At 39.4% G+C, this 13,484-nt stretch overlaps 1 protein-coding gene across 3 annotated transcripts in view; it reads right to left on the reverse strand.

Annotated features, from left to right (window-relative positions):
* Positions 1-13,484, reverse strand: part of LOC106053994 (uncharacterized) — a 31,931-nt gene that overhangs the window by 10,930 nt on the left and 7,517 nt on the right. For 2 of the 3 annotated variants that reach the window (XM_056017865.1, XM_056017867.1), the window contains exons 6-10: positions 7,952-8,046; positions 6,161-6,262; positions 3,675-3,814; positions 1,652-1,721; positions 142-157 (exon numbers count right to left, since the gene is read on the reverse strand). In XM_056017865.1, coding sequence (XP_055873840.1) covers positions 142-157; positions 1,652-1,721; positions 3,675-3,814; positions 6,161-6,262; positions 7,952-8,046 — 423 coding nt within the window. The remainder of the gene's footprint in view (positions 1-141; positions 158-1,651; positions 1,722-3,674; positions 3,815-6,160; positions 6,263-7,951; positions 8,047-13,484) is intronic. The other variant, XM_056017866.1, reaches the window with a different exon arrangement.

Here is a 13,484-nt window from a genome sequence, read left to right on the forward strand (position 1 = left end):
ACAGATAGATAGATAGATAGATAGATAGATAGATAGATAGATAGATAGATAGATAGATAGATAGATAGATAGATAGCCTTGTTTGAAAAAAGGTAAAATAGATGCAAAATAACAATAGATAATGATTCTACACTTACTTACCACTTTCAATAGATCGCTTAAACAAACGAAGAAACTGTTATTACTACAAAGTAAAATTATTATCAGCAATAATGTAAAATAGATCTCAACTTTTAACATATATATTTATATATAAATAAATAAATAAATAAATAAATATATATATATATATATATATATATATATATATATATATATATATATATATATATATATATATTATATACACTTCAAAACTGGATACTGTAGAATGTAGATAGAGCAGTTGGTATGGAAAGCAAGCCGAAAAGAGAACACTATTATTATTCCGTGGATATATGATGTAGGCCTAGACCATTTATTTGACCGAACATTAGAAGTATTATTTAAATTCTTAGGGTCAAACATAGCAAGAGATGGACGATCAGTAAAAGAGATACAAAAAAACAGTTTAAGCTTGCCATCTGCTGCCATTAGCAAACTGTGGGACATCTCCGGAAGTAGCATCCCGCATGCAAGTAAAATTAAAACTGAATTCTTCCCTAGCTGTCTCTGTACTTCTAGCTGATTGGGAAAGTTGGATACTGAACGCTGAGGCTGAAAGAAGAATCCAAGCCTTTGAGAGTAAATGCTACAGAAAAAATGTTGAAATGTCAGATGTACACAGGACGAAAGAGTTTGAACGTTTACATTCTGTCTGGCAAAAAGGGGGAAAAACTCAACAATGTAAGAGACACGAAAGCTGAAAGCTTGGTCATAGTGTAAGACATGCCTCACTGTCTAAAGTCATTCTTATAGATACAGTGAAGGGAGTACGAAGAAAGGGCGGCCCATAGAAAGGCTGGCTGGACAACGTAAAAGAATGTGGCGGCCTCTTTCTGGATATCCAGTTAAGAACAGCTGCTGACTGGTAAAAGTGGAGGGATTCGGGTACGCGAACTGTCACAGCACCCTTACAATGAAAGAGAGTGAGAGAGAGAGAGAGAGAGTGAGAGAGATAGAGAGAGAGAGCGAGAGAATGAAAGAGAGAAAGAGTGAGAGAGAGAGATAATGAGAGAGAGAGAGAATGAAAGAGAGAGAATGAGAGAGAGAGAATAAGAGAGAGAGAGAATGAGAGAGAGAATTAGAGAGAGAGAATGAAAGAGAGAAAATGAGAGAGAGAAAGAATGAGAGAGAGAGAATGAAAGAGAGAGAATGAGAGAGAGAAAGAATGAGAGAGAGAGAGAATGAGACAGAGAGAGAGAATGAGAGAGAGAGAGAATGAGAGAGAGAGAGAATGAGAGAGAGAGAGAGAAATAGAGAGAGAATGAGAGAGAGAGAATGAGAGAGAGAGAGAGAATGAGAGATAGAGAATGAGAGAGAGAGAGAATTAGAGAGAGAAAGAGAGAATGAGAGAGAGAGAGAATGAGAGAGAGAAAAAGAAATAGAAAAAGAGAGAGAGAAAGAGAGAATGAGAGAGAGAGAGAGAGAAAGAATGAGAGAGAGAATGAGAGAGAGAGAGAGAGAGAATGAAAGAATGTGTGTTTACTATTATTAATTTTAAGTTATTTACCTTGTGTCTACTGTAAGCGTTTCTTTTTGGGTAATTTTTGTGTTTCGATTTATTAACCTCTGTAACGTAGCTGGAACGTAAATACAAAAAAATTACATTTTATGCTACAGACCCAGACAAAAAAAAAGTGTAGCTGCCTGGTCGTGCGGTTTGCGAGCTGGACTGTCGTTCAGATTTATCGATGGTCCCGGGTTCAAACCCTGCCCGCTGCCATCCCCCGTCGTCCAGCGGGAGGTTTGGACTAGGAAGTAAACTATCTTCAACTCTGAAGGAACATCCGAATCATGTAAAACAAACAAACAAGGTATTGTTACATTAAAAATGTTATATTCTTCTCCTCTCATTTCCTCCTCCGTCTCTCTCTCTCTTGTTATTCATCCTAGTTTAAGAAATCGAGCTGTATTTGTGTCTTACAGTTTGTTCAATACAGAAACTAATGGAAATCAGGAGCCGTGTATGAAATTCACAACTTCTAATTTGGATGAAGTCCAATTTCTAATGAAAACAATCAAGATTGATTCATTCTGTACCATTGGGTATTTTTTAAGGGCGCATCTTAGTTTAATAAGTTTTTTTCTAGTCTACGCTATAGCATTTATCATTTTTGTCTATTCCAAAATAAACAAAGTTTTTTTTTTCTTTACAAATACTTTACATTCTGATCTAAATACTTCACATTCTGATCTAAATACTTCACATTTACATCTAAATACTTCACATTCTGATCTACATACTTCACATTCTCATCTAAATACTTCACATTCTCATCTAAATACTTCACATTCTGATCTAAATACTTCACATTCACATCTAAATACTTCACATTCACATCTAAATACTTCACATTCTCATCTAAATACTTCACATTCTGATCTAAATACTTCACATTCACATCTAAATACTTCACATTCTCATCTAAATACTTCACATTCTCATCTAAATACTTCACATTCTGATCTAAATACTTCACATTCGAATCTAAATACTTCAAATTCACATCTAAATTCTTCACATTCACATTTAAATACTTCACATTCACATCTAAATACTTCACATTCACATCTAAATACTTCACATTTACATCTAAATACTTCACATTCTGATCTAAATACTTATTTGTAGCCCTAATTGTTTCTCGGTATATATATATTTCTGCTTGTGTCTCGGAAGACAATGAATGCGCCCAGGTGAGTCACTGGTTTTTGTTTTTGTCTTGAGACGGAGCAGAATCTATAGTGGCTTATCAAGCCGATTCTTGAGCCGCAAAGGTTGACACAGTTTCTGCATGTGAATCTTAGCTGATAGGGCAGCTTTTTTTTTTCTTTCTCTTGACTAAGGCAGCTTCGTTTCTTTTGCTCTCGGCGAGGTTCGTACCAGCACGCACAGTTTGTCTCCATGGTGTCCGGTCTTGGGCTATTTTCTCCCACATGTAGTAGATCAAGTGACGTCACAACCAATCGTTAACCTCTTACCACCGTCACCATAGAAACACACACACACACATTCCATAACACTGTGCAAGCCATTTCCCAGTAATGGTCGTAGTGATTAAGGATTCCTTAAAAAGGACCAGGGATAAAAGTCTTTGTTCCAATCCTGACCCCCGAAGGCCGTGTGCTATTTGGGGATTGTCAAGCTGCTCCAACCAGGTCATTTTTTCTAAGAAAATCCTCGTTATATTTGCGCAAAATAGCAAGTTACATGCATAACTATTTGTATTCTAAAACATTTCCAAGCCTACATAAGGCCTACATAAAAAACAAAATTTATTATTTCAGATGCATCCCCATAACAGATTTCTACAATATTTTCTACACATATTTTAAATACAAATTTCTGCAAATACTATATTTTTATACAGATATTCTGTACACATGTATAAAAACATTTTTACACATATATCATACAAATATTTTATACATATATTTATACACCTATTTATACAAATACTTTATACACATATTCTGTACACATATACACGTAATTATATACATAAATGTAATACTCAAAAACAGTGTCTCACTGTACAGAGCTGTCAAAGAAGGTCAGGTTGAGCTGAATGACCATTGAATGGTTACTCTCCAACTGGACAATATACAACTGTGGGATTCGGCCTATCCTCCTCATCTCCACGTTATGCAATTTGTCCACAGCAAACTTTCCCTGCATTAGTGTTACATATCGAGATATATTATATATATATGTGTGTGTGTGTGTGTGTGTGTGTTACCGGCAAAGTATATATATATATATATATATATATATAATTATTTATTATGACCATTAATTCCTCATCTATAATAATGACCGATTCTTCCACTTGCCTTGGACCATGAAATACGAAAGTTTACCCTATTCTCACCTAACCAAAGCCTAGGTCAACTAAACGATTTTAAGGATTAAAGCCGCAGCGGTTAAATTTACCGAAAATGAATATTTGTATTCCCAATGGCTAATAACCGTTTACTTGACAGCCGACATTTCAATGTCTAAATGTACAAAATAGAATCCCTTTCACTTAAGTACTTATGAACACTATTTTTTTTTTATGCGTGACGTTCTTTCGTTCCATTCTGCTTGTTTTTAATCCATGTAGGCCTATAGTTCTTCATGAATTTGGATCCTTAATGTATCAAACCTCCAGGTGTAGATAATTATCAGATATTATCTTTAGATTATTCTGATTACCAATTGTGTGTTTACATCAGTTTGAAAACATGTGTGTGTGTGTGTGTGTGTGTGTAGAACAATTTTTAAACGAAAAGATCCTAGATCTAGAAGTAGTTCCCTATTCTTAAGCAACAAACAAATCAAAAGCTCTGTATATTGACACCGATAATATAATGACTTTTCAAAAGTGGGTTCTTGTGTAAGGGGTTGTACAATGCGGTTAGTAAAGATGGGTTATTCTAAATACACAAATACCAACTATTTCAATAGAAGCGTAGCACGGGTATCGGCTATAGCTAAGCGTTTTTAGAATTCAAGAACAGCTGTTTCATTTGAATATAAATTAACCAATCTGATGTGCTTTAAAAGTGTTTGCGCATACTCTGTAACAGCGGGTCTCGGGCCCTTCGTTTGAAGAATGAAAGAGAGACAGAGTTTGAGGGCTAGAAAAAGGTTTTGAGGCTGGCTGAGGGTTGTAATGCAGGCCATTTAATGGATGGGTTTAAGATCGTCCCAGGAAAATAAACATCTGTACCAAACTATTTAAACCGTAGCATAGCACGGCTATCAGATAGTATAAACATAAGATAGTATAAACATAAGGAAAATAAACATATGTACCAACTATTTAAACCATAGCTTAGCACGGGTATCAGGTAGTATAAATAAACATATATATATAATATATATATATATATACTAAAGATAATAATAATAATGTTATCTATAAAGAGGTGTTAACAAACAAAATGTAGGCTCAAGGCACTGTGATAACATTACAAACACAAACACGACAGCTGAAATGACAAACTAATCTAAAAATGGTTTTAAACAGATAGGTCTTAATGTTCTTCTTAAAATAGTGTAGCATGTTGTCTGTCTGAGATCAATGGGGAGTGAGTACCAAACCTTTGGTCGGTGCACTGAAAAAGCCCGCAGACAGTAGCTTGTGAGGGAGAAACGTGGCACCACTAAGAGAGTTGAGTCCATTTAGCGCAGGGCTTATAGATATACTATGCATAGAGGCTGTTGTTTTTTTTAAGTAAATCACGGTAATCTGATACACTTTTTTTTAATTGAATAATTACGATATTGTTATATTCTTATAATTAAGACTTTATAGCTTAACCTCTTAACACAAGTTCCTCGAGAATTCTAACACATAAGGGAAGCTACACCCATCCACGCTTAGGGGATATTACAAAGGCCTGTCCACAGAACTCCTATTTCCATTAGCATGGCAACGTTTTCGATGTCGAAGATTAAGATGAGTGCAGTGTTTTGCAGGACTACGCAAACCCAGTTGCGGCATAACATTCTTCCGCATCTCGTGCAGACAAGGCCGTTGTCCTACGGCGGTCCATATATATGTATGAGGCGCGGTGGCTGAGCGGTGAAACGCTTGGCTTCTGAACCGGGGGTCCCGGGTTCGAATCCTGGTGAAGACTGGGATTTTTATTTTGGGATCCTTGGGCGCCCCCTGAGTCCACCCAGGCGGATTGGTCGTTGTGCTGGCCACATGACACCCTCGTTAACCGTAGGCCACAGAATCAGATGACCTTTACATCATCTGCCCTATAGACCACAAGGTCTGAAAGGGGAACGTTACTTTACTATACTTATATAATATATAGGTCTATGCAAATATATAATTATGCAAAGTTTTATCTTAATCCGATAATGGGTGTGGGAGAAGTAACGTACAAACATTTTACCAGAATGAATTTATGCATATTTTAAAAATCTAACACTATACAATTCACTATTCTCTAAGTATTTATATTGTTGTTGTTTTTTTTGTATATTCATACAGCACTATCACACATTGCAGTTCCTTACCTTAGTTTTTGTAGTATAGATATAGCGGGCCACGTCAATTACTCCCTCATACCTAGTATGTGGCATGCCTATCCACACTAGCATCCTTGGTGTGTACCGAGCCTGCATGGCAATGAATACAATAAAAATAAAAATATGAGAGCGAGCAAAGGACAGAATAAGCGAGTCTTGTAGTTAAGCAAAACCAAGATATTCCTATATCGATATCCGCTGGAGGTGTGATGACAAATGACATATCGAAGACATCCTGACGACAAACGACATCGAAGACATCTTCGTGACCCTAAACATGCCCAGAAAAAGTATCGTAAATGACAGAGGGCCGTACTGCTGCAGACCTGCCATAACATTGGAGAAAATTTCTCGAGAAACATTCGTAAGGGGGACTACACTAAAATTTGCTTCCCTTGTAAGGAATCTGGAACCTGGCTAATGAAGTTCTGTTATTTTCCAATGATTGCTAAAATGATCTCAGTAGTAGTCATTTTTAAGGGACTGACTTAAAATTTTATTCCTCGAAACCAGAGGCGTAGTGAGGGGGGAGTGCAAGGGGGGCAATACGCCCCGGGCGCCACCACACGCAAGGATGCGGCAAAAAAAAGCAATTATTGTAGATGTTTAATTACGTAATTCATTATAAGTTCATTATTATTATTATTATTATTATTAAATACTTTTGTATTTAAAAGCCTATATTTCTTTGTGATGTTCATGGAAATCGGGGGAGGGGGGGGGGCCAATAAAGTTTCTTGCCCCGGGCGCACGTTTTGTTCACTACGCCTCTGCTCGAAACGAATTTTTACTGGCTCGATTTAAGGGAGGGCAGGTGGGGCTACTGCCCCGGGGTCCTCCACAAGAAAGGGTTTTCACGCACAAAAAAAAAAAAGTTTAAAATATATCAGAATTTCGAGAGGCCAAAAGCTTATTTTTCCTCTTCCATTTCTTTGTTCGCATTTTTGCCCCAACACTTTAAATCTTACACAATTACGGCTCGCAACATACTGTCGTGACTAAGAAATGTACGCATGAAGCATGCACGGAATATGTAAATGCATCCCCGGATTTAAGGCTGTGCGTCTACCCCACGATGACCTGCTAGCTATCCTGAAAAAAAAAGCAAGCTAAAAATCGGGGCTCGCAAAGACCTTCCTTCAGGGAACAGGAACAGGAAGAAGAAGAAGTAGCAGACAGAGAAAGCGATGGGAATACAACATAAAAGACTGGGCCATTGAAAGAGGTTCTAATTAAGGCAAAAGATAGACAGGAACGGAGAAGGACGGTCGACAAATCTGGCATGTTGCCCCAACGGTCCAACAGACTAAGGGATAGGTAAAGTAAATGTAAAAGTCTATCAAGGGCCTTACCCTTCACAAACTACAAAAATATACACTTTTTAAATACTTATCAAATATAGCATGCACCAGTAGATCTGCATTAAAGTTTACATGATGCTTGGTCGAGAGGTTAAGTACAACTGAACTTGGCTTGCCTACCTATGAAGGGGGCTCGAGGTTCGACACCCGACTCGAGCAGAGTTGTGTTTACTGAGCGCCTAAAGGCAGCAAGGAAAAAAACTTCTCCCAGGTACCCCATCCCCCACTGGTCCACAAATAAGATTTGACCAAAACGCTCTGAGACTGCTATAAGGATGAGAGTAGCGCTATATAAAAGCTATAAATTAATATAAGTGTAGGGGTCACAGTATAAATCTTACCCCGGGGCCTCCACATAATCAAATCCGGCCCTGCTGGATTACAAATTTTTAAATCATCAATACACATAAAATAAAACCTTGATTAATTCATCATTGTGATTAAAGTCCCAATTCAGATGTACGGTGCCAGTCCTGCACATGTAGATTTGAGGTTCGGGTTTTGAGGTGAAATCTGCGGTAAATATGAATTAGGATGAGCTCGACGTTATCAAGCAAAACAAGCAAATTAGCAAGCAAACCTCCCGCTGGATGACGGGTGAAAGAGAGAGAGAGAGAGAGAGAGAAGACTTTAAAAACAAAGTGGGAAGAGAGTGAAGAGACTGAGAAGAGAGGATGATATGGGTGGAAGAGAGAGAGAGAGAGAGTAAAGAGACTGAGAAGAGAGGATGATATGGGTAGAAGAGAGAGAGAGAGTAAAGAGACTGAGAAGAGACGATGATATGGGTGGAAGAGAGAGAGAAAGAGTAAAGAGACTGAGAAGAGAGGATGATATGGGTAGAAGAGAGAGAGAGACAGTAAAGAGACTGAGAAGAGAGGATGATATGGGTGGAAGAGAGAGAGAGAGAGAGAGTGAAGAGACTGAGAAGAGAGGATGATATGGGTGGAAGAGAGAGAGAGAGAGTGAAGAGACTGAGAAGAGAGGATGATATGGGTAGAAGAGAGAGAGAGAGAGAGTAAAGAGACTGAGAAGAGAGGATGATATGGGTGGAAGAGAGAGAGAGAGAGAGTGAAGAGACTGAGAAGAGAGGATGATATGGGTGGAAGAGAGAGAGAGAGTAAAGAGACTGAGAAGAGAGGATGATATGGGTGGAAGAGAGAGAGAGAGTAAAGAGACTGAGAAGAGAGGATGATATGGGTGGAAGAGAGAGAGAGAGAGAGAGTGAAGAGACTGAGAAGAGAGGATGATATGAGTGGAAGAGAGAGAGAGAGAGAGAGTAAAGAGACTGAGAAGAGAGGATGATATGGGTGGAAGAGAGAGAGAGAGAGTAAAGAGACTGAGAAGAGAGGATGATATGGGTAGAAGAGAGAGAGAGAGAGAGTAAAGAGACTGAGAAGAGAGGATGATATGGGTGAAAGAGAGAGAGAGAGAGAGTAAAGAGACTGAGAAGAGAGGAGGATATGGGTAGAAGAGAGAGAGCGAGAGTAAAGAGACTGAGAAGAGAGGATGATATGGGTGGAAGAGAGAGAGAGAGAGAGAGTAAAGAGACTGAGAAGAGAGGATGATATGGGTAGAAGAGAGAGAGAGCGAGAGTAAAGAGACTGAGAAGAGAGGATGATATGGGCGGAAGAGAGAGAGAGAGAGAGAGAGTAAAGAGACTGAGAAGAGAGGATGATATGGGTGGAAGAGAGAGAGAGAGAGAGAGAGTAAAGAGACTGAGAAGAGAGGATGATATGGGTAGAAGAGAGAGAGAGCGAGAGTAAAGAGACTGAGAAGAGAGGATGATATGGGTGGAAGAGAGAGAGAGAGAGAAAGAGACTGAGAAGAGAGGATGATATGGGTGGAAGAGAGATAGAGAGAGAGAGTAAAGAGACTGAGAAGAGAGGATGATATGGGCGGAAGAGAGAGAGAGAGAGAGAGAGAGTAAAGAGACTGAGAAGAGAGGATGATATGGGTGGAAGAGAGAGAGAGACTGAGAAGAGAGGATGATATGGGTGGAAGAGAGATAGAGAGAGAGAGAGAGAGTAAAGAGACTGAGAAGAGAGGATGATATGGGTGGAAGAGAGAGAGAGAGAGAGAGAGAGAGAGAGAGTAAAGAGACTGAGAAGAGAGGATGATATGGGTAGAAGAGAGAGAGAGCGAGAGTAAAGAGACTGAGAAGAGAGGATGATATGGGTGGATGAGAGAGAGAGAGAGAGACTGAGAAGAGAGGATGATATGGGTGGAAGAGAGAGAGAGAGAGAAAGAGACTGAGAAGAGAGGATGATATGGGTGGAAGAGAGATAGAGAGAGAGAGAGAGTAAAGAGACTGAGAAGAGAGGATGATATGGGTAGAAGAGAGAGAGAGAGAGAGAGTAAAGAGACTGAGAAGAGAGGATGATATGGGTGGAAGAGAGAGAGAGTAAAGAGATTGAGAAAAGAGGATGATATGGGTGGAAGAGAGAGAGAGAGAGAGAGAGAGAGAGAGAGAGAGAGAGAGTAAAGAGACTGAGAAGAGAGGATGATATGGGTAGAAGAGAGAGAGAGCGAGAGTAAAGAGACTGAGAAGAGAGGATGATATGGGTGGAAGAGAGAGAGAGAGAGAAAGAGACTGAGATGAGAGGATGATATGGGTGGAAGAGAGATATAGAGAGAGAGAGTAAAGAGACTGAGAAGAGAGGATGATATGGGCGGAAGAGAGAGAGAGAAAGAGAGAGTAAAGAGACTGAGAAGAGAGGATGATATGGGTGGAAGAGAGAGAGAGACTGAGAAGAGAGGATGATATGGGTGGAAGAGAGATAGAGAGAGAGAGAGAGTAAAGAGACTGAGAAGAGAGGATGATATGGGTGGAAGAGAGAGAGAGAGAGAGAGAGAGAGTAAAGAGACTGAGAAGAGAGGATGATATGGGTAGAAGAGAGAGAAAGCGAGAGTAAAGAGACTGAGAAGAGAGGATGATATGGGTGGAAGAGAGAGAGAGAGAGAGAGACTGAGAAGAGAGGATGATATGGGTGGAAGAGAGAGAGAGAGAGAAAGAGACTGAGAAGAGAGGATGATATGGGTGGAAGAGAGATAGAGAGAGAGAGAGTAAAGAGACTGAGAAGAGAGGATGATATGGGTAGAAGAGAGAGAGAGAGAGAGAGAGAGTAAAGAGACTGAGAAGAGAGGATGATATGGGTGGAAGAGAGAGAGAGAGAGTAAAGAGATTGAGAAAAGAGGATGATATGGGTGGAAGAGAGAGAGAGAGAGTAAAGAGACTGAGAAGAGAGGATGATATGGGTGGAAGAGAGAGAGAGAGAGAGTAAAGAGATTGAAAAGAGAGGATGATATGGGTGGAAGAGAGAGAGAGAGAGAGAGTAAAGAGACTGAGAAGAGAGGATGATATGGGTGGAAGAGAGAGAGAGAGAGTAAAGAGACTGAGAAGAGAGGATGATATGGGTGGAAGAGAGAGAGAGTAAAGAGACTGAGAAGAGAGGATGATATGGGTGGAAAAGAGAGAGAGAGTAAAGAGACTGAGAAGAGAGGATGATATGGGTGGAAGAGAGAGAGAGAGAGTAAAGAGACTGAGAAGAGAGGATGATATGGGTGGAAGAGAGAGAGAGAGAGAGTAAAGAGACTGAGAAGAGAGGATGATATGGGTGGAAGAGAGAGAGAGAGTAAAGAGACTGAGAAGAGACTTTGATATGGGTGGAAGAGAGAGAGAGAGAGAGAGTAAAGAGACTGAGAAGAGAGGATGATATGGGTGGAAGAGAAAGAGAGAGAGAGAGTATAGAGACTGAGAAGAGAGGATGATATGGGTGGAAGAGAGAGAGAGAGAGAGTAAAGAGACTGAGAAGAGAGGATGATATGGGTGGAAGAGAGAGAGAGAGAGAGGAAAGAGACTGAGAAGAGAGGATGATATGGGTGGAAGAGAGAGAGAGAGAGAGAGAGTAAAGAGACTGAGAAGAGAGGATGATATGGGTGGAAGAGAGAGAGAGAGAGAGAGAGTAAGAGACTGAGAAGAGAGAATGATATGTGTGGAAGAGAGAGAGAGAGAGTAAAGAGACTGAGATGAGAGGATGATATGGGTGGAAGAGAGAGAGAGAGAGAGAGTAAAGAGACTGAGAAGAGAGAATGATATAGATGGAAGAGTATACGAGATAAAAATGACTATACCTAATTTAAGTCTAAAAAAATCTTGGTTAAAAATGATTCTATAGATTGTTCTAAATTTATTTCATAATTAAAAGATACTTTTAATAATAATACAGATTATTACAATTATTATTATTTTTATTATTATTATTACTATTATTATTGTGTTAGAAACGAATGAGTATTTATTCTCTGGCGCTGCCAGGGTCGAGTTTCGTTAAAGGGAAACAAAATTCATCGTAGTCCCTTTATCAATTTCCATAGAAGATTTTTCTGGTGATGTGGCAGGTCTGCACCTCTGACTGGCAACGAGAATGTTCCTATGAATGTTAAGGACTTTAAAGGTATCTGTGAGGTCAGTTGTTATTATCCCCTCGGTTGATATAACAATGAGGTATATTGTTGTTTTAGATAACTTCCATAAACGCTTAATCTCCAAGCCTAGGTTCCCATATTTTCGTTATTTTTCCAACTCAGTTTTTCATTACGAGACAGTGAGACGGCGATTTCAATAATGGTAGTGGTTTTTTCATTTTTTGAAATCAATGAGCAGCAGATCAGTGCGATTAAAATGTACCGTTTTGTTGGTCAAAATAGGCTTATCCCAGTACAGCAGATGATCAGTAGACTCAAGAACCTCTTCTGATGTGTATTTGTAATAAGGAGGAATATCCTTACCAATCAAATTATGTGTCAATGCCAAATGCTGGTGTCCTGGAAGAGTTTTTCCAGAGTTTTTGCCCCTAAGGAGAGGTTTATCATCACAATTATTTATACGGAGGAACGATTTGATAATGTCAGTATTTATTTCTCTCGTCCATTTGATCCTTTTGGCTCCTCTTGATCTACCACCAACAGCACCTCTCAATTGTGTGGGGTGCGAGTCAGGGAGTAGACCGACCTCTAGTGTTTGGTCATTATTATTATTATTACTAATATTCATTTTCTAACACAGTCAGGGTCGAGCTTCGTTTGAGAGAAACATAATATACTGTAGTCACTTTAACAGTGCAATTTCTGGGGATGTGGCAGGTCTGCAGTAGTACCGCCCTCTGACAAGCAACGAGTATGTTCTTAGGAATCTTAAGGGCCTTGAAATTATCTGTGAGGTCAGTTGTCAGTTGGGGTATATTGTTATTTTAGATAAACTTCCATTAACGCTTAATCTCCAAGACTAGGTTCTCATGTTTTCTTTGATTTTTCCATTTCAGTTTTTCTTATAGGCCTAATTATGAGACAGTAGTACGGCGATGTCAATAATGTTAGCTTTTTTCCCACTTTTTATCAATAAATAGCAGATCAGGCCGATTAAAATCCATCGCTTTGTCAGTCAAAGTAAGCCTATCCAAGTATAGTTGGTGATCGACTGAATAGAGAGCTTCTTGTTGCTTATTTATTTAACCTATGCGACCGCAGTGGGCCCCCACTTTCGAAGGATCCGCACTTTCATAGGACCCGCGCTAGTGATCCGTAGTGTGAATACTACTCTTGTTTTCTCGTGAACTATCCGCAGAAACAAGAGAGTGATCTTTCCCTTATATAACGTTTAACCTCTTGAGGGAAGAATAGAGTTATATACATAGAAGATAGATAGATTATTATGGTCTAGAGTCTAGAGGCTAAGTAGGCTTGAACTTGGCTTGGCTACCTATGAAGGGAGCTCGAAGTTCGACACCCGACTCGAGCAGAGTTGTGTTAACTGAGTGTCTAAAGGCAGCGCGGAAAAACCTTCTCCCAGATACCCCTCCCCCCCCCCCCCCCCACTGGTCGACAGATGAGATTGGACCAAAGCGCTCTGACCATGCTATTAGCATGAAAGTAACGCTGTATAAAAGCTATAA

This window comes from Biomphalaria glabrata, chromosome 18 (assembly GCF_947242115.1).
Source record: "Biomphalaria glabrata chromosome 18, xgBioGlab47.1, whole genome shotgun sequence".
Taxonomy (NCBI): domain Eukaryota; kingdom Metazoa; phylum Mollusca; class Gastropoda; family Planorbidae; genus Biomphalaria; species Biomphalaria glabrata.